The 22,751-nt window shown below is 35.6% G+C and overlaps 1 protein-coding gene across 1 annotated transcript in view; it reads left to right on the top strand.

Moving 5' to 3' along the window:
• The window catches only part of SLC1A3 (solute carrier family 1 member 3), a 63,389-nt gene extending 41,056 nt beyond the window's left edge, over positions 1–22,333 (top strand). The window contains exons 4-10 of the mRNA XM_038124647.1: positions 2,091–2,295; positions 3,924–3,966; positions 12,431–12,726; positions 14,764–14,997; positions 16,796–16,990; positions 18,394–18,528; positions 19,766–22,333. Coding sequence (XP_037980575.1) covers positions 2,091–2,295; positions 3,924–3,966; positions 12,431–12,726; positions 14,764–14,997; positions 16,796–16,990; positions 18,394–18,528; positions 19,766–19,970 — 1,313 coding nt within the window. The 3' untranslated portion in view covers positions 19,971–22,333. The remainder of the gene's footprint in view (positions 1–2,090; positions 2,296–3,923; positions 3,967–12,430; positions 12,727–14,763; positions 14,998–16,795; positions 16,991–18,393; positions 18,529–19,765) is intronic.
• Positions 22,334–22,751: the final 418 nt, after the last annotated feature.

A 22,751-nucleotide genomic window follows, 5' to 3' on the forward strand; every position in this document is an offset into this window, starting at 1 on the left:
TACTAAACTGTACAGGTTAACTGTTTGTGCTCAGGTTGTGAAACAAGTTTTAAAATGGCCTTATCTAAAATGAGGAAATCGATAGACCATTATTGCTATGTTAGAAAGAAAAAGAAAGAACAGGAAAAAAACCTATAAAATTAACAAAAATTTAATTAACTATACTAGTATGTAAACTTTCATTTTTCACTTCGTAAGTTATGTTTTAAGTTTCATATTAATACTTTAAAAATAAAATTTTTAACAAATACTGTCTGAGATATGTGCTGTCCAGTTTGATAGCAGATCTAAATTTTCCAAAAATTATTAACGTTATTTCTTTTATTGACTAACAGCATTTGCATTGTTTCATATTTACATTACTTGAAGACTCTAAAAAAACCCCAGTCTTCCATCCACAAATAAGAAGGTTACAGGACTTCCTGTTTGTAAAATTTAAAAAGCTATTTGTAACTTGCTAGTATTTACCATTTTCCTCACAGCATTTCAAATCATAAATGTAAACATACAATGAACATAATGATCCAGCTTTGCAGACTGAAAAGCTGAGTAGAGAAATGAAGGATCAAATGCCTCTAATGGTGGATTTCCATGCTCAGTTTCTTGCTGTACACTTTGTTCTTCCACTACAATGGCACATACATAAACCAAACAATTCAGTGTGTGAATCTAGTGATGTCTGTTTGCAACTCTTTTTGTGGGTGCAAATCTTACTGACCCTAATCATCTCTGCCAAAAGGGCAGAAAATGAAAATAGCTGAACTGAAAGGGGAAGTATGAATCATGTGAATGGTGTTATACTTTGAAGATTTGATCAGAGCCTGGGACCCATCCTTGATCTCAGCCACATAAGGGACTAGAGTGCTTTCACTGTAGCTCCAAGAGAATGTATCTCCTGCTTGAGAAGACAGACAGAAGTATTATATAGCTACAATAATTTAAAAAACTTTTAATTTTGTCAGGCCATGATTCAAGTTTATATTATTTATAAAGTTTATATTATTTGTATTCCTGTGGTCCTCTTGCCTTATTTTACATGTTTTCTCCTCTGAGACTGGCACCCAAAGCAGAAATTGGTGAACTTTTAAAATATTTTATATGTTCAAAGGTGGCATCCATATAAATGTGTAGGCAATCTTTGGAAGTATGGATTAGGCAATTCCGTATAGGAGGAGATAGTAAAGCTAAAAGATCCCTTTTTAACCCTTTTTTTCATTCTGCGCTTTGAAAGCTTGATTGCAACAAGAAGCATGAGCACTGCTTTGAGGCAGATGGCACATCCTTACTGATGGAGTGTGGGCAAATATCGAGGAGAAGGAGCAGTGGGACATTTTAAGGAGAAGAACTATCAGACTTATCTGCATCTGCTGGAAAGAGAAAGAGCATTTCCATTTCTGATAGCACTCATGAGACATTCCTCAAAGACTCAGAACTCTTTCCCTGGCAGAACTGCGCCTTCTATTAGAAAATACATTGCAGCCATTCATCAGTGCAATCTGATGAACAAACACTATAGAAGATACCCTAGGGAGCACCCTAATACTCACACTAGATCCAAATAGAGCCAAGAATTAGGATTAATGTTGCAAGTTCTGGAAAGTTTATGAAAGACTATAAAGGCTTATTCATGCAATGGTAAGGATTTTCTGAAACAGGCTAGCAGCATTTGATCTGTTTTAAACTCCCATGACTTGGGACAGAGGTAATCTGAGGTTGCCCATTGGGGATTAAAGAAAACTCTTTATACATGTTAATTGCTGCAAACATTATCAACATTACTTCAGAGTACTCACTTTTCTATCTTATAATTATAAATTTTGTGCAGCACATTTTTCAGACTATGGTAACTAGATCAATCAGAAACCATGAATTGTGTCACTGGAATATAGGGAGTGCCACACTGCATCAGACCAATAATCTTTAAGATTATGACAGTGGCAGTATGAGCTGCAAATGAGGGACGTCTTGCCTTAGGTAGCTTTAAGTATGGTCATCAAAACTCCTCCCACAGAACTATTTTCATCGTGCTTAGTTCATACTCTTTACTCACAACTGTATCAGGTGAATATTGTTGTGTTTAAATTCATTAGGAATTGCTGCCCTGGATAGTAAAGCCTCAGGGAAGATGGGAGTCCGAGCAGTAGTCTACTACATGAGCACTACAATCATTGCTGTACTGATTGGCATAATCATTGTGGTCATCATCCACCCCGGGAAAGGTACGAAGGAAAACATGCACAGAGAAGGCAAAATTGTGCAAGTGACAGCAGCAGATGCCTTTCTTGATTTAATCAGGTATGACTATGATATTGCACATTTTCTGCACCTATATCTATGACAGTAATGTTAGACTCACAGTAAACAAAAGTAGAGAATTTTAAACAGTGATTGCATAAAGTTGCCAAATTCCTTTCAACTGTGTGATATCAATATCTCTAACCTGTACAATGCTAAAAAACATGGATTTATTTCCAAATCAAGCTGTTGCAGGGGGAGGAATTGCTAAATTGATTTTAATAATAAAAGGAAGACTTTCTTTCTTTCTTTCTTTCTTTCTTTCTTTCTTTCTTTCTTTTTTTCTTTCTTTCTTTCTTTCTTTCTTTCTTTCTTTCTTTCTTTCTTTCTTTCTTTCTTTCTTTTTCTTTCTTTCTTTCTTTCTTTCTTTCTTTCTTTCTTTCTTTCTTTCTTTCTTTCTTTCTTTCTTTCTTTCTTTCTTTCTTTCTTTTTCTTTCTTTCTTTCTTTCTTTTTCTTTTTTTCCCCCTCTCTCTCAAAAGAAAGACCTTTATTCTGCTATCTGCATAGATATTGTTTCCTCCTTCCATAGCACAGATCTTATGTATCTTCCCCTTTTCTTCCAACTTGCAACAGTTTTCTCACTTCACTTGAACCCCTGATTTATTTATTTATTTTAATTTTGAATTGTAGCCACCAATCTGAGTGTGTCTACTCAATTTATTCAATTTATAAGAATGGGAAATAAATTCCAGGAACAGGCAAGTAAAATGCTTGAAATAGAGGGCACAGACATAAAATCTTGGTTTTTCCTTGTTAAGAGAATCTGCAGTACCTCTTTTACAGAGCTAATATTTCACAGATATATTCCAGGGAGTAGGGAAGCTGAGGTTTTGAACTCAGGAGCTTTTCCACAGGTAAAACCACCAAAATTTTGTGTTCCACTAACCCATATGGAGAATCTGGATACACGGAGAAAGGCCTCCAAGGATCATGCTGCCAGAAAGGGGGACTACAGAAACCTCCATGAAGAGGTTTGCACTCAGATTCCTCAAGATTTATTCAGTTAGGCTGCTTCTAAATCCCTCAGAAATGCACAAAACAAAGGAAAACAAACAAACAAACCCCTAGGTGCAACAAATGTGCACACACATGGATGTATTATTATTATTATTATTATTATTATTATTATTATTATTATTGAATACTCAAACTTCATAAAGATTTGGGGTATAACCAGAAGACTAAATCAAGTAATAAATATCATTAAGTACTAGACCACATAAATGCAAAAATTGTTTGAGAACTCGAAATACATTAAATATTATTAAATTATTTATTAATCTGGATTCATAATGCATGAATAAGTACAAAATTAAAAGTGAGCCCATCAAGCTTTGTACATTTAGTAATTCAGCTAACATACTTCTCCATAACCAGACCTGTTATACAATACTGAATACAGAGATTCTAATTGCCAGGAACTATCCAATCCTACATTTCATCCTGGTAAAGCTAACCGGGCTGATGCTACATGCAAAGCTCTACTCACTCTATATGTAATCACATATTATTCTTAGGATTCCTCAAAAATTAGCTGTCCAGTTCTTTTATTGTATCCTTTATATGTGTCCTTACTAAAGGAATTATTAGCATATTATTCTCATGTTATTTTTTTTCTCTTTCACAGAAATATGTTCCCTCCAAATCTGGTGGAAGCTTGCTTTAAACAGGTAAAAAATATTTTTAAAAAAATTCCAAATAAAACAGGAAGAAGTAAGATATTAAATGTAACCACACTTGCCTTAAATATCTACTTACAGCAGAAACATAACTTACATTTGCTGCCAGATGTCAAAAAAAAAAAAAATCCCTGAACTATATCAACCAAATCTATGCTTTGTTTTCAATCATATTGAGACAACAGTGTTTGCTATGAGAAGTGAAGAAAACCCACATAGTTTGGCAAATCAAAAAATTACTTTTTTTCAAAATATCAAATTCATAAGTTGACAGCAAGGTTCATTAGAGTGAATTCAGAATCTGCTTTTCTGAAAGAGTGTTGTGATAAACGGGAAGATACTGGGATATTCACCATCTGTGCAAAGACTGGAAGATTTTCAAGGGTGCCACATGACAAATATGCATAGGTTGGAAACAGAAGAAAAAAATTTGTGGGCATTAACAAAATAAGCAAATTAAGATCTTCCTGTCACCTACAGCAGAAGTCCTTAGAAGTGCTTATTTTACATTGCTTTTCGAAATCCTCTATCATTAGCTTGGTCTTGATCTTAGTTTTACTATGAAGAAAATAATTGTTCCATTGTTTTTTTTAAAAAGGAGGACATTAGTGATTCAGTGAAACCTAGAATGCATCTTTCCATAATCTAATTGCTTCATATTGACCTCACGGATAATCTTGAACTGATATTATTTACCAGTTGCTGTGGTAGCAATAAAAAAGCTGAAACGTGGAGGTCAAGAAGAGCATAATGCATAAACTTCCCAAAATCCAGCTGACTTTCATCTTGCAGAAGAATTGAAAAGAAATTGTAGCATTATCTTTAGCTGTATAAACAGAAACCAATAAAAAGAAGTTACTTTCTGCATTGAAGATTTCTAGATTAAAGATTAAAAAGCAAACTAGACCCAGGTCCAAAAGCCATGCCTCTGTCTTCAGCAAGGATGTTGATGAACTCAGTACAGAGAAGCAGAAGAGCAGTATAGAAATGCAAAAGTCTATATCTAAACTAGAAATAAATTCAAAGAATGCAATGTAATTAAGTACAGGAATTATATGATAGTTATCTCAAAACAATTAAATAATTAGGGCATAAACTTACGGATATAGCAGCAAGTATTTTTCATAAATCTCTCAACTTTGGAAGTTATTATCTAGAGCCCTTGCAAGCAATCAAAATGACTTCCAGACTGCAGTTTCATTAAAGATTTGGGAAATTATTTAAGCAGATAACAGGCCATTAGTTTGGCCTCTGTTGTAGTGAAGGATATAAATGCCTTAAAGGGAAAAGCAGAGATTTTATAATAAACAAAAAAGAAAAATGCATAAAACAAACCTACTATCAAAACCACAAAGGTTTTTGAAACATAAATTTTACATTCTTTCTTCCATAATAGTGCTCATTTCCTCTTTCCTTTTTTTTTTTTTTTAATTTCACTGTTGTTGTTGTTATTGTTTGTTTTGGTTGAAATTTTTTATTTTGGTTTTTTTGGGGGGTTTTTTGACTTCTGAAAAACAGTAGCATTTTTAAGACAAAAGTGAAATAGTTGCACAGGGGACTGTAAGAATTTTAAAATTTGTGTAGATAGCAATGGAAGTTGCTGAAGGGCTGGGAGTACATCAGTTGATATTTTTATGAATGACATTGCTAAAAGATGCACACCGTTAAGTTTACAAACGACAAGAAAATACGAGCACTTTGTGTTGAGATATCAAAAAAAATGCCAAAGAAGGTGATAAAATGGTGGCACAACACAATACTGTAAAGACACAGCAACAAAACAACTCAGCTCTTGCTCCTGCTGACATGTTTGGTTACCTCCTAGTAGCTCTTCAACACATGCGAAGTAAACATTTAGTAATTTCTTCTTTGACATAGCAAATTATTATAAAAAATACCAAAAATGTTAATTCAGCTCTAGGATATACATTAAGTGACAGAACACCAAGACATGAACTAAGGCCAGAGGAATGTGATCATTTAGGATAATGGGTATATTCAGTTTACTTCATTCATAGATTCATGCAAAATGAACAGAGTGAAGAGAGGTGTTGTTTGAATTATCAAAAGAACACAAAAAATAGAGCAAAAAATTACTGATAAATTATTCAGGTACAAAAAAAAAAAAAGTAGGAGCAGAGCTAAATAAGATAAAAATATACAAAAAGAAATGGAAATCACTATAACCGAATTTAAAGGTTTTTGTGATGTTTTTAACCCTACACAACTTAAAGTTAAATTCCTGAAAACATCTTCATTTAGGAGTTATTGGAACACTTCAGTAGTTTTCCAATACAGTTAAAAAATTCTTTTGATAGTATTCTACTATAACAGAAAACTTGGTTGGGTAATTAGCAGTTATAAACCCATGTTCTTAATTAAAGATGTCCTGTAGATTATGTTAACATTTAAGTATCTTGTAATTCTCATGTGGTTTAAAGCTTAAGGGAGTTTCTAAAAAACAATCTGGAAAAACAGGACATATTCAGTGAAAGTTTTTACTGGCTTTCAGCAGCAACTGAAAGTACCAGGATTTACTGAAGTACTAGGATTCTAAATTTGTCACACCATTACTTTTTGAACTTGGTACCAAACCCTAGATTTTTACATACAAGTTATTTTGTTGTAGCAGATTAGTTTAAAAATATCTTAGCTTACAAGTACGTGTAATATTCTTAGGTCTCCAGATAATTTTGTATATCTGACCCCACAATTTTCTTTCCAAAAGTTTCCATCCATTATTTTGTATGTTTCTCAGAAGATTTATGGAGAGGAATGAGCCATCTGGCACAAATCTGTTTGTATAGCACCGTGTCTGATGGTCAGAACACAGTACTTCTCATAGCTGTCCACACTCAACAGTGTAATACCCTCCCACAGCTTCACACACCTGGAAATCATCACTGGAATATGCACTGCACATTTATTTCTCATCTTTGGATAGATCAGATGTGCACATTATGTCTTACAGCATCCTTAGGCAGGTTTCTTTCTTAGTTTGTGCTGGAAGCCCCTGGAAGGTGCGAAATGAAATGGAGACCATAACCAAAGTGGGGGAGATTTTAGGTGGAGTTGTCAATGCTTTTATATGGTTGCTGCTGGGAGACAAAGTCCTGGAGGGAGACTGGAACCTTAGGACTTATCTAGGAAATGTCTTCCCAAATTTTCTACTGTTCTTCTTTCAGTTGTTTGGTCCTTTGGATTCCCTTTCCTGTTTCTTCCCAAAAAGACTGCAAGGCAAAGCTGCCTCCCCTTTCTTTTACTTCTCCTCATCCTCCTTCTTTGCACCTTTTCTTTCCCAGGTATTTCCGTTTTCCACTTGACTGACATGAATTTTCAAATATGATGGAGAGTGGTTTTGTTCCCTCAAGATCCTGGGATGCATTTTTTCATGTCCCGTATACATCCATTCAGTTTCATTAGATGATTCCAAACTTTTGCTTAAAGTGGGAGGGACTTGGCTCCTCCAAATTCCACCTGGAGATTCAGGGACTTGGGAGATATGGGGAGATATGCCAGACAATGAAGATTGAGACAAAAACTCATTGGGTAACTCAGCCTTCTCAGGCTGATTGTTAAACAGCAGATTATTATCTAAATAACATGTTTTCTGATGATGGATGTTTTCATATGATGGATGTGTCACAACATTCACTATGCACAGTTCACTTGAGGCTTTTGTGATTTTTATGAGTAACAGGAGAATCTGAATAGATTGACTGCAGGTGACTATTCCGCACTTACCTAAAATTAGATTACTTTGTTAAAATTTTTCCCTATACCCCTGCATTTACCCCAGTTTAGAGAGATCTAAAGAAATCTTTGGGTTTGTCTTTCAGCTCTGGCCACTATCTATCTCTTCATTTCTCTTTCTTTGCTGAATTAAAAAATGCTGTCTAGCCTGGGGCTGAGCAGTAGTGAGCAGTCTGCTTGTTAAGCAGATCCTGCTTCTTAGCTGCTTGTTCTTTGTGCTGTGCTCTGGAGGTCTATCAAAGAGCAGAAGAAACACAAGCGAACTTGCAGAATCAAAAGAAACACAATCAATCTAAAAATTTGGCGGGGGTCCTTCTGGTGTGAATAAATAGAATTTCATGACAGCTGAAGCCTAAAGAGCTGTGTCTGATAACTACATTTCTTCTGAGATATTTTTAATTGCATATTCTTTCCTGAACTTGTCACTATCAAGGGAATTGTAAGTGTTATTCACACATGCAGAAATGAATACTAACTAATATATGGTGTCTATTCCTCATAATAATTTGGAGTAGTTAAGCTATATTATGATTTGTGTCATCAACTCTTACAAAGAAAATTTAGAATGTGTTCACACACATCCATATGGAGAGCAAAGAAAAAAAAAAACAATAAAGAAGATGGAATATCTCTATCTTGTTTTAATTTTCAGGATTGCATTCAAAGCAAGTTACTTTTAAAATCATTATTCACCGAATGCTGCATCATCTTACAGACTTAGCGCAGTCAGTACTAATGACAGAGTAAATTATGACAGTGAGTTGTGAACTTTCAGAATAGCTACCATTGCAATTACCTTTTCTGCAAATTAAACCAATGGGATACACTGCTGCCAGGTTATAATATCACTTCTTTAAAAGTCCTTCAATATATCCAAGTCAAATGATCTTGCATCACTAATAAAATCAAAATAATAAACAAAGTGTAAAGAATTATTCATTGCATTATTCAAAACAAAATCTATATTGTCTATTTCATAGTAAGCGAAGTTAATTAAAATTAATTTTCTGTTACCCCCATGTCTTGTAAAAAAAGTCAAGAAATGCATTATTTTTGAATTTTACTTGCAGATATGATTGTTCATAGAAAGCTGTTCAAATTAATACATTGAAATAACATTTATCTTGCTCCTCAATTATTCTCTGTATGGGAACTTAAGGAAAGATTATGAGTACTTTGCATTCAAAATCTTACCAGGCAAAAATACCTCTTCCAGTAGTTCTAATGAAATTATATCCTCTCAAAGTTATAGGACTTCAGTAATATTGCCTAGCCCATCACATATTATCAGTGTATGGACCTCTGTTCTCCCTTCTGAAACTCTTAAGCCTACAATGAGTGGTTTATTTTGCCTAATTTCTTCTATTTCTGAAAGTTGCAAAGGAACAAGCATCAGCAGAATCATAATGTGAAATTAAACTGTCAGTTTCAGCTACATTAAAAGCTTATAACTCTGCCACTGAGATAGAGATCTGCTGAAAATAAGAATATCATAAAAGCTCAAAAAATTAACTCTTACCACCAGTCACTCTGCAGAGCAGTAATAGTCAACCCTGCTATTAACTCAGCTATTTCAAAGCAATTTTTAATGTCTTGAAGGTGGTCCTTCATCCAGTCACTTCCTATAATCAGTCAGCTTTTTCACCATTTCACACACAAAATATGTTTTGTGGTGGTCAAGCAATCTTACATTTTGCCTTTCATGTCATTTGAAAAAGCAATAGTAAGGATAAAACTCAACCAACACCTCACACTTTTTTCCTCAGTAGATACATTCCTTGTGTTCCATGTGTCCTGTTTGCCTTGATTTCTTTTGCTTATCCATGAAACTTCTTGTGGCTTTTGATAGACATCTTTGTGCGGAAGACAGATCCACAGCAGGCATATTCACAGGGATCTGCTGGTGCTCAATCAGCTACAATGGAAGAAAGAGCAGCTCAAGTAAATATTCCAGTGGAAATAAAGTTGCTCTGGTTTCTGTTGCTTAGATTAATACTTTGAATCTCACTCTAAATAAGATGTTTCTCCCCTGCTCTGGAAGGGGTTCCAGAAAGACTATTCTCTGTAGTAATATTTCTAAATACTTTAGCCTGATGAATAAGGTGAGCGAACAGAAAAGACCTGCATCTCTGTGGGCCACTCTAGCAGCTGAAATGGAAAAGGACTTTGCTGAGTGAGTTCTTAAAATCCATATTATACCCCAAAAGAGACTTAAATAATGAATTAAAGGCATGTTCCTGCTGCAACAGAATTCCAGAATGAGCATGAAATGAAGCCATATTCTTATTGCCACCTAAAATTCTTTCTAACACAGGTTTTTGAAGGTAAAACCTTTGTGTGATTATACTTTTTCCCATATAGCTCCCAACACCTTCTCAGTCCCCTACCACAATTTTGTAGCCACAGGGGCAACTCTGACCTAATCTGACATGAGGCAGGCAATTCTCAGACAAGTAAAGATCATGGTGCCTCTGGTGGAAAAGTGGTTTATGACTTAGCTCATGGCCTGTTCCAACAGGCAGGCAGCACACATCCAGCTCTGTCCCACAGCTGTATCACACTTTTGACCTATCAGGTAGGGATGAGAGAAGAACCTGAGGGTAATGGAGGAGGTTCAGAACCAAGTAAGTTATGATGTGCTAGGGAAAGTGGGAAATTATTAGAAAATGTCATAAGAAATTAGGCTTTAATTCCAGACCTTATTGTTCCAAAACTCATTAAACAGTTTGCTTTCCTACTTTCATCTAATCTGTGTGCCTGCAAATGCAACATAGTTACAGAGATTTGCATTAAGAAATTTGCACCTAATTTTTTTTTCCTATTGAAAAACAGCAATAAAAGTAGAAATGTAACACAATTATCACTGGTAATTGTGGAGATTCTGGAGACAAGGAAAAAAAATCTGGAGACAAAGAAAGAGAATAAGATAGGGAAAGAGAAAGGGAAACTGAAAGGCAAAGGGAAGGGGAAAGGGAAAGGGAAAGGGAGAAAAAGGAAAAAAAAAAAAAAAACCAAAAAAAGCCACCCCCCCCCCCAAAAAAAAAACCAAACAAAACATAAACAAAAAACCCGAAGTGTTTGGTGTAAAGTGTTAGGCACACACACACAAAGTATTTTGACATTCCTGACAAGACAGAATAAAAAACACTTTAATGAGCACTTATATTACTTTTCCATTTCCACTTTAATACCCCTGTGTTACTTAAAGAGACAACCCCATCCCTTCTGCCCTGGTTGTGTAGCTCAAGGCTCTGTGTTCTTCCTTCTCTGACATTTCAACAGCCAGTTGAGCTGATTCACTTCCCCAGGCTTTACCCCAAAAATGGTGACATTTTTTGCTTGGTGAGATTTCTGCCACTTTAAAAAGTAGAATTATCTCACTAAGAGATCAAACAAGAATTATCACAGGTTGGCTATGAGTGGGTGAGACAGTGGAACTGGGCTTTTCCATGTCAGACAACTGCTCACACAGCTCTCAGCTGACTTCTGTACAGCCCAAATCTTAAAAGATTTTAGCAAATTTTATTCAAAACTCAAGAGCATCTGACTTTTATGAATCTTGATTCCGCTACATATTATTCAGAAACCTTCCATAAGTGTCCAGTTACCAGGTTTTATTTGACATTCTGAGAGACTTAGAGCTTTTAGGGTATACCTCAAGTATGTGGAAGGAGTGCATAAAACTATTCAGGTGCAGAAAGTGACATTAAATCAGGCTAGAGTTGAAAGATGATGATACTCAGGTTTCCCATCTTGGTCATAATTGCTTCATTTCACTCAAGTACTTCTGAAGTGTTCAACAGGTCTCCAGATATCAGTTAGGATACTTGGAGCTTTCCTGGTAGCTAAAAAAAAAAAAAAAAAAAAAAACCCAAAAGGAAAAAAATAATAAAAATCCAAAGTTGTTGAATAACCTCAACATCAACATTCTGCTGCTTTAATGGACTAATTAACATCTTGAGACACATGAGGAACATCCCAGTGATATTTAGTATGCTTTGTTTTCAACAGAATTTAACCAGACAGAGCTGCATGGTTTTTTGAGCCCAGACAGAAATATTCAGGCTCTAGATTTCTCTTTGGAAAAGCATTAGGGGATGGAAGACTGGTTTTCAAAGCAGATATTTAGGACCATATTGAGATTTAGAAATTGAATTGTCCGTTCCATAAAGGAACCATTTAAAGTATAACCCTTTGCCTAATTAAGATATGTGGTGACTTGTACTACAAAGTAAACTAATGGCTCTGCCAAAACAAAAGAAAAAAGAGGTATGTTATATTTAAATTAGCTTCAATTTTGGTTTTTTTTTAGTACAAAAAGATGAAGAAATAAGTAAAGCCCAGAGCACAAGAAAATATTCTCACTAGCCAAAAAAGGACTAAAAACATTTGGAATTTTGTTGTTAGGAAAAATAGCAATTTATATAAAATGCAAATTAAGAGTCAATAGTTTTGTTACAGAATATAGGAGCATGACAAATTTGCATCTTTGACTTCAGTCTATTTGTGAGAAGATTATTTCCAGAAGCTAAAGCTGAAGATTTAGTTTTTGAAGTTAATAGGATTTTTGTTGTTTTCAGGAAAACCAAGTATTCATCATAGTACATTTTAATTAGATAAATAATAATTTAATTTGTGATTTTAACCTTTGTTTAATGTGATTCACTGAATTTCTATCTTTCTTTTATTTTCATTTTAACAGTTCAAAACCAACTATGAGAAGAGAAAGTTTAAAGTAGCTATTCCATCCAATGACACATCCGCAGTGACTTCCATAATAAGCAACGTGTCAGAAGCAATGGAAGCTCTCACCCGAATGAAAGAGGAAATAGTTCCTGTTCCAGGTTCTGTGAATGGAGTGAATGCCCTTGGCTTGGTGGTGTTCTCAATAAGCTTTGGCCTGGTGATTGGGAGCATGAGGGAGCAAGGTCAGGCATTGAAAGACTTCTTTGATAGCCTTAATGAGGCTATCATGAGATTGGTAGCTCTAATCATGTGGTAAGTGCCTCTTCGATAAATTCCTTTTTAAGCTACTAACAATATTTTTTCGTCACAGTCAGGCACTGGGTAGCAAGAATCTATTTGGCAGAAAGTCAGACAATAAGATTGTATCTACCTTGGAACTTTTTTCATGAGTGAGCCCAAGAGCTGTAACTCTCTGTGACCATAATCTGCCCAAACATACCAACTCTTTCAGTGTGTTTCACTTTTGACATGAGAAAAATCAGGGTCTATGGCAGAAATTGTTACCCTTATCAGACCTATCCTATGTCTTCATAAAGATAGCAATCACAGCAGTAAGCTGTTGAAGTTTCCTTGCATCCTAATCTGAATTCATTAAAGGAAACCGATAAACCTCTCCCATAATCTTATTTCTACACAGCAAGACTTTGTTATCATAATTTTCCAACACAACTGGTTCCTGTAGTTGTAGGATCTACACGTACGTCCTTGCATCGTATATGCACTCTCAGACGTACACATAATTTTCCTGCTTTCTTTATTGTGTTCATTAGGTAAATAAAACAAATACCTTTTCCCTCAAGGTATGAAATCTTCTCAAAAATTAAGATTCATTATTCTCCAGGTAGAAGGTTAACTATGAAAAGAAATTATATCTTGTTGCATTCTTTACTACAGGTAAAAACCAAATCAACTCCAAGAGTCTATCAAGGAGCACACATACTGCCATACTAGATATGAAACCAAGAATAAGTATATTTGCTCCATTAACTAAAATCTTTTCTCCTTCACAGGCACGTTTAAAATGTTAAAGCAGTGGCTTCAGATAAATTTCCACATGGACTTGATCACATAAAAGGCGGTTGAGATATAGTGAATAGATTCTGCTCTGTGGTATCTTACTGTGAGAAGTCAAGTGGGCATTTATAGAAGTAGGGCTGTACCTAAATTACTGCTACAGCAGAATTATGTTCAAGTTTTATGCTCAGCAGCAGCTCTTTCTTCACCTCCAGCTGTGCTTCCTGATAGGCAAAAGTAGTTCATCCCACCTGTGCAGCCAACTTTTGACATACAGATTTCTTCATGGTGATGAATATATCATCCAGTGCCCCACTGAATGAAACGTAACATAGCCAGAATTGATGCCTGGTAAATAGAACAGACCTTCCCAAAAACATTAGAGTGAATATAAAAGTAAATCTTTAGTTGAAACCTTTCAGGTACACAATATGTCGAAAGTCGCACGTGGTATATTAATTCTATAATTTTTGTATGGTTAGTCTGTTATTATACTTATCATGCACAGTCCAATTAAAAGGTTAGCTGGTTAGGCAATTCCTGAGGTCCTGCCCCACTGGAAACAGTCTAGAAGTTTCTTTTGCTCCACTTTTGATATGTCTGGTCCAGATTCTGGTTGGAAAACAGAAGACCCTTGTACTCCTCTTGGAATAAAACTAAACAATATTTAGGAATGCTTTTATAAGGTTATCTTATTGTTCCTAAATGTAGGGAAGAAAGGTAGGAAAAATATTAGAAGCTATAGCCAAAGCTACAAAGCTGCAATTATGTGAAAAATATAAAAAGCTAAAAATCTTAGGCATCAGAAGCAGCTTGAAATCTTCAGAAGTTATCAGACTTCTGTGTGGGTTCCTTCCCCAAGGAAACTTCCTTTCCCTGTGGAAGACAACTGGAATAGAACTGGGCACTTGGTGCAGTACACACATATATCAGTGTAGCCTTCATTCACACAGGCAGAATTATATCAGGATTGGCTAAACTAGCTTTTATATTACACTTTAATTCCAAGGAGAATTCATTTCCCTATCTGTCCAAAAGGCATCTTGAAATCCTCACCAGATGTTGAATCCACTGAATCCCACCAAAAACACTCACTGATGTGGTTCAATCCAGGTTGAATTGTTAAGACTTGAAGAGTTAAATTTTTGACCTACTCCTGAATAGGAGCATCTTAACAGTGCAAATCTGCATTTATCCTTATAAACACAAACAGGATGGATGGGGGACTGAATTTCTACTTTGTTTTGTAATGCTGTTTTGATTTCTTACTTGCAGGTATGCTCCACTTGGAATTCTCTTCTTGATTGCTGGGAAAATTGTTGAGATGGAAGATATGGGTGTGATCGGTGGTCAGCTTGCCATGTACACTGTAACGGTTATCATTGGTTTGCTAATTCATGCTGTCATTGTCCTACCTCTTCTCTACTTCGTGATCACTCGTAAGAATCCATGGGTATTTATTGGAGGCTTAATCCAGGCATTAGTCACAGCTTTGGGAACATCTTCCAGGTATAACAAAATATTTTAAAGACATATCTTTTTTTAGTACTACTGGTTCAAGAAACAATTTTGCCTAATGTTTGGTGTTTGATATTCTAAGTAGTTTGTAATGGCTTAGTAATCAAGGATAGAGCTAGCAAAGAATATGCACAGCAAAATGGAGCAGCAAACAGGAAAGTCCTGAGGGGATTCCTATTGGCCGCTGACATTTTGTGCCCAAAATCCTGACAGCCAATTATGGATACAGAACCTACAGCAGAAATCCACTTTTGCTCTTGCAGGTGGTCAGAGTTATGTTGCGTGAATTTTAAAATATGTTTGCATCTATGACAGAAAGAAACATTACAATGAAGTGTACATTTTGATACTATTTGACCTTTCAAAAAACAGCAGCCATTTTAGTAGATTTTTAAAAAGTGTCCTAGAGACAGGGGGTTTCAGTCAGATATTCTGTGATGCTAAATTTGAGTCCTTGGTGTTTGAGATTGTTTTGAAGTAAAAACATAGCCTAGCCTAATACAAGACAGCATATTGTACTGCAAGTGGATTTTAAAACCATTTAAAATTCAACTGTAAGATGACTGTCAACAAAAATATTTTTCTAACACAATCTTCTGCAACCCCTCTTTATTTTTGATCAGTATTTTATCAATATTGATAGAGTTTTCAAAGACTAGAAAGTCTGCTAACTATTTAGCAATGAAGGTTTCACTAGGATCAAGTAACCTGAATTGCTGTGTCTTGGAAAACCTCTTTACTTTGGTGTGATCAGATGTAGAGATGCAGGCCTGGCTCAGACAGAGTTAACTTTCTTCATAGCTGCTCATATAGTGCCACGTTTTATATTTTTAGCCAAAACAACAATGATCACATGCTGATATTTTAGCTATTGCTAAGTATTTGCACAGCATCAAGATCTTCTCTGACTCTCATTCTGCCCTCACAGTGAGTTGAGGGGTTCACAGTGGGTTGGGAGGGCACACGGCCAGACAGATGAACCAAAGTAAATAGATATCCCATACCACATACTTCATGTTCAGCAATGAAAGGGGAAAAAGGATTTTAGGAAGTCTGGCCACATATTACTCCAGAATTTGCTGGCCACTAGTCCATCTATGGGAGTGGTGCCTAAGTACCATTTGTATTGTTTTATTTTCTTCTGCTCTTCTTTCAAACTTCTCCTGCACTTACTAAACATTTTTATTCCCAACCCCTCCATTTTTTTGTTCTTACTGTTCCTTTCTGTTTTGCCTGTCCCATCGAGGTGTGGAGGCAAATGAGTGGCTGTGCAGTGCTTAGCTGCCTACTGGTGTTAGCCCATAGGTGGGAAAATAATGCAAACATCAATCAAAATGCCCTTTGCAAGGGAGCCCCAAACAAGAAGGGAAAACAAGCTTGTTACTGAAGGTTTGAATAGTCCAATTGGTATACCTTCAAGAAAACAATGCTTAGGGATGATTCAATCAACAGCTCCATGGCTTAAAACTGAGAAGCAGGAATTTTAAATAGATTCCTGTGCCTGACAGAAGAATCTTGTGACAAAACACTAAATTTAAACACTCTCAGACTAGGGATTACATAGAGAAAGGCAGCAATTAACATTTGGAAAAAGTTTCTAGGAGCATTAGCAGAACCTTCACAATTAGAAGTGCTTAAATTCAGTATTTGCATTAAAAAAAAACCTATTCTGGTAGATCACATAAAAACATAAAACATAAAAACTGTCTCGTGATTATAATGTGACATTCTTCTCTTTCCCTCTTTGCAGAATTTATATAATATATTATCTTTTTTATTTCTGTTTCAGTTCTGCAACACTACCTGTTACATTTAAGTGTCTAGAAGAAATAAATGGAGTGGACAAACGAGTTACAAGATTTGTACTCCCAGTTGGTGCTACAATTAATATGGATGGAACTGCTTTATATGAGGCTTTGGCTGCAATTTTCATTGCACAGGTCAACAACTTTGATCTGAACTTTGGACAGATTATCACAATCAGGTATGGAAACCACTGTTACCTACATTTAGTAAAAGCACCTTTGTGTTGACTCCTTCCTGGTTTAAGTGGGATTAAACAAAAGCATCTAGAACTAAAACCAAGAACTACTACAATATCATATTATCTGTAATTTACATCTTCTTCACACAGAAGGACCCCCAGCATATATTCTCATTTAGATAAACTTTTAGCAAAACTGTAACATGATGCACCCATTACTACTTCAATATAAAGACAAGTAAAAAATTTAATTAGTTTCAAATTTATATTTCTTAAAAACTCATGCAGCTCTTGGGTCCTACAGACTTATAATGAGTACCAGATAGTTTATAAGGCATGTACAAAGCTGAAGCATAAAGTCATCACAGTGTTATTCTAGAAGAGGAAGTGTTTTCCTGGTTTCAGAAGACTATCAGGGACTGCGTAAGGAACAGTAATACAATTTTACTACATCATCTGATGGAAATGGTGAACACAGGTTATGTTTTCAAGTGCACAACCTTCTTGTTTGAAACATAACAGCAAACAACCCACTACTTATAGCATTCAATGATAATTGATCTGCTTTAATTTCATTTTTTTAATCACAATTTAAGGAAAAAGGGTGATGAGTACTTTTGCAGAAGAAAGGAATGTCAGCAAGGGGACAAGTGGGCACTGCGGGACTAAGACACATATCTATCACATAGGAACACCGAAAGTTCAGATATAGTGCTCCATAAAACTCACCAGTTTATTTCAATATTCATTAACCTAAGGTAAAACTCTGCCTTCACTCTCCAAGGAAATCGTTTCGCATTCATTAATATTAGAGCTGCTCCCTGGCAAACCACCTGAGGAAACAAATTCTCCCTGCACCAGGTGTGAACAAACATATTTCTGTGAAGTCACTGGACTGTATGACTCAGGGTTTCTGGCAGCTTTCTGTTTTCTGATGCCGGAACACCAACTGCTGGAGGACAGAGACTTCACCTGGCATGAAGTTATAGGAGATGGACAGAGAGGAAAAGTTCTTGTGTTAGATCTGCCAGGACAGAACTACCTCCTCAGCTTTTCTTTTAACGTGTTTGAGCTTGTGGAGAGGGTTTTTTCAATGGGTGGGGACATGTAACTATGATGGTTTTTTTCTGGCCCTTGGCATCTAGTTGGGAATTTATCACTAACAAAATTATGCTTCAAGGTTTCTGGATAGAGGTTTAGTGAAACACTTTGGATCAAAGGTCATAGTCCCCTGCAGCTATAGGGTGTTCAGATAAGGGATTAGGCTCATCTTTTTATTTACTACTGAGTAAATGCCTTCTTGCTTTGTATGTGGTTTTCAAGTTTGACAGATGATAAGGACACCTTTTATTACAGTTTAATTACAGAAATCAGTTAATTGTTCTTGCCATTTCTTTGCACAGCATCACTGCTACAGCTGCCAGTATTGGGGCTGCAGGCATTCCTCAAGCTGGACTGGTCACCATGGTCATTGTTCTCACATCAGTGGGTTTGCCTACAGATGATATCACTCTTATCATCGCAGTGGACTGGTTCTTGTAAGTATTTTTATGGAGTTGTTAAAGGCTTCGACTGTATTCAGAAGTGAAATAGCCAGGCACATTTTGGCTATACTACCCTGTTTTGCTCAGGAAGGCAGCTGGAAACAAGTTTTAAAAAGAATCACTATTTCTTGCTAGTAAGGTATTTTCTTAGAGCAGATGGTGAGGGGTGTTGCTTAATTATGGTTCTTTTTGCATGCAAATTTTACATAGAAACCTGTATTGTTCAGATACCAAGAAAACTTTCAGATACACTGTAATTAAATAAGCAAAGAATTGCTTTGTTCTTTTATTTTTTGTAGGATGACAATGAAAACTTTTCAGTCAATCAGACTCATAACTGGATCAGATCCAACAAATTCATTGTAGCCTTGCTGACTATCTAATCTAGGAAAGGTTCATCTGTCTACCCATGAAAGCAAAAATTAAAAATAATTGTGTAACTGATAGCACAAAGTATTGCCCCTCAGTTTTTCCATTCATCTATCTGTAGAAGATGATAGGCACCTTTAAATATATATACCTAGGTCCAGGAAACAAATGAAAGGAAGGCTTTTACCAACTTCTATTTCATCTAACACCTATTATTTAGCCTTTCTGGGGGCTTTTACCCTTCAATCTTCACAAATGATCCCTGAAAGAAATTGCCTGTGTTGTTATCAGAACATAATGTCTTCAAATGATTATCCAACCACCTGGTGGGTGCTTACCTACTGACACTGCCAGTCACTCCTTGTCAAGCTGCCTTCTGCAGCTGCTGGGCAGAGCCCTCCGAGAGGGATGAATTTTTGTAGTTTAATTTGAATCATTCCTGCACAATTCCACACTAAATTACACATCATATCTTATGGTCAGGAGACAAGGTAAAGGTAAAACAAGGTAAAGACCAACAAGGTAAATTCTTGCTGACTTACACTTTTAGAGGATATGAACCCAAACTCTTGATACCCAAGAATATCAAAATGCCTCCAAGGAGCCATATGCTCCCTCTGCCATCCTCATCACATGACCATTTCTTACTGTGAAGTTGCTAAGAGTATTAACACATTTTGTGACTCCACAGCCCGCTGTATTTGTTAATGTCTGTAGATGAAATCACGGCATTAACAGTTCAGATAAGTGAATGTATACAAAACAGGTGACTCATCTGGTAGCTATTTGAAGGCCATTTTAGCACCTAGTCTACTTGCTTCCCTGAGCAAGGGATGGAAGTCACTCACTACTTTTTCCCTAGGGATCGTCTTCGTACCACTACCAACGTCTTGGGAGACTCCATTGGAGCAGGAATTGTTGAACATTTATCACGGCATGAGCTGAAGAACAGGGATGCTGAGATGGGTAATTCTGTGATAGAGGAGAATGAAATGAAGAAACCATACCAACTGATCTCGCAAGAAAATGAGAATGAGAAACCCATAGATAGTGAAACCAAGATGTAGGCTAGAGAAAGCGTGAGTTCAACACTACAGGTGTGGGAAAACACACACTTTTTCCGGCGATCTATATCTTGAATTCACCAACTTCATCTATTCCTTGATTTCTCCCTTTATGCTCGCACTGGAAAGAATTAATGAAAATATATTCCAAACTAGCAGCGATCATGGTATATGTTGGCTTCCCACTTAAAAAAAAATTAACAGGCAACAACACTGGTCCTGCTAGACATATGCTAACTGGGGATAAAAAAAGAGATTGTGTATATGTTACTCAGTCCTGTGAATCTATTTTTTTCTTTTTTTTTATGAACTGGAAAGTAAAAACAGATAACAGAGCCTGAAAATGGTTTTATTTTTTTAAATACCTGTTGCGAAACTCCTAACATCTATAAACACACAATCAACACTTCTAACTTGATAACTGCATCCAGCTAAGTAAATTAACAGGACTTTTGCTATTTTATCTGATTTTTTTTTCTCTAGTGTTATATTATTGTTCAAATACTAGCAGGAAAATAAAAAGCAGGAGATTAATTGAGGGGATAAAAAGGGGGAAGATATATAAATAAAGAAAAGAAAATACCCCCAAATCAGCACTTTTACCAGCTGAGATGAAATATTTCTGAGAAAGTTATTTTATCTAGACAGTTTTTTGAATTAGATTCAGCTGATCTTTATAAAAATTAGCCTAGCTGGCTCCCATTGACTCGCAAACATTTACATAGGCATGTATGTACTTCCAATCTGGACTTGCTCCCTTAATTTCAACATCACAACCCAGTTTAACAATCTCTGTGTGTGTTTGTAGGAGTAAGGCCCTGGTCTGGGATAGAAAATGTGTTTTCATCTCTAGACAAAAAAATTTGCACGCTCTGGATGCACTAATGAGCTACTTAATAAGCAATTATAGGAAGGCAATGCCAGCCTTCTAGAGAAGGTGCAGAGGTGAGATGTTCAGCTCCTAAATGGGCTGCATTCTGAATCTGAATCCCTGAGACCAGCAGAGGTTTTCTGATTGGAAACCTCCCAAATTCTTGATTCACTAATAAATTATAGAAGTATGAACTGGATTTACATTTTGCCTTCTGGAGAAGGCTCCCTGTCTTAATGTGAATTTTTTAATTGCTAGAGAGTTTACCAGTAGTCCCTGAAAAAGAAGATAAAAGCCTTTAGAAAATAAAATTGATGGATACTATTGTATTTTTATTAGGAAAAGATATGCAAATTTAAAAATAATAAATACTATAATATATGTTGAAATTTTAATTAGAAAGGAATTTTAAAATGAAATATTGTAGGTAATTTTCAGGGAATAGATAAGGAAAGAATGAAAAAAACAAAACAATGCACTTGTAATACGGTGGCATTTTTGCTCAAGATTATTCCCTGAAAAAGTCCTTCTCTAAAAATATAAATTATGTACTTTTTCCTTTTTACCTTGCATTATTAGAGAGGTTGAAACAGAAAGTTTTATAATGCAGATGCAGTTGGGAGCAAGAAAAGAAATAAATGGACAGGCACAATAATTTTCAATGATCTGTTTTATGGAAATATTCAGCTTTCTTCTTTATTTGTCCCCTTGCCGAAATAATTCTGATGACAGACATGAAGGATCCCTTTGCATTGTCCCAGCTGCCATTCAAAAAATATTCAATATGTTGCATTTGTCTCTTCAAGTCCGAGGTGTACAAGTAACCGTAGTGAAAATGTTAGCATGCTGGTCAAAGACAAACCTTTTCCCAGGCAAGATTGGTTTTTTGGGACTGAAAATTCCTGTCAATCTTCTCCAGTTAAGTAATTCAGAATATATGAGCAAGAACTCTCAAGTGAATGAAGTGAGTGAGGTTTAATATAGGTTACTGAGCATCAAACCAAGAAAGCTCCAAATGAATCTCTAAATGAATGACTGAAAGAAAATATGGGTTGTTCTTTTCAATTTTGGTTTTGGTTTTTTTTGTTTTGTTTTGTTTTTTTGCTAACAGAATGCAAATCTAGGATACAGACAGGCATTTTCTGATATATAATTAGAGATATTTTTATATAGATACTGTATTCAGAATGTGTGTATAAACATTAACTGTAGAATTTATGGCATAACATTTTAAATTTTTGTTAAGATTTTGTTTGGAAATACATTGCAAAGACAATGTAAAAGGCTGTCTTTCTATGACATCAGCTGAGAAAAATTAATTGTGTCACAAAGAATGTGATCTTTTTTATACTAACTTTGTTTCTTATGGAAATCAGGTATTATAGAAAGATTCCCTTCCCCATCCCTCACTGGTTCTGCATTGGTATGCACCCAGAGTGGATTGAGAAACATTACTTTGTAGATGTATTTTCAATAAAAATAGTTTTACATTACTGCTGTTATTGTGATTTAGATTTCTTTCAAAGGCTGTGTAATACAAGCTTTGCACAAACTCAGAGATGAGGAACTCATAGTATGGGATTTCAGGAATTACAGGCTATTTTTTACAGCAGGGCTTTGAACAGGACTTCCTCACTACAAATACTTAATTAGTTTCATGACCAAAAATAAAGAAATAAAGGGTGGAAGGCAGAAACATTAAGAATTAAAAGAACCAGTGTTTACCCCACCAAAGGTCATTCAAATTCAAGTTTATAAATACATATTAACATCTAAAAAATCTAAAAATACTCCAGAAAACAAAATTAAAAAAAAAAAACAACAAACCACAAAGCTAACAATAATGACAACCAAAAAAAACATAATCAGATGATCCAAATCCCAAATTCAGCTTTGTAACATTACAACCTTCT

The sequence above is a fragment of the Motacilla alba genome, chromosome Z (genome assembly GCF_015832195.1).
Source record: "Motacilla alba alba isolate MOTALB_02 chromosome Z, Motacilla_alba_V1.0_pri, whole genome shotgun sequence".
Lineage (NCBI taxonomy): Eukaryota > Metazoa > Chordata > Aves > Passeriformes > Motacillidae > Motacilla > Motacilla alba.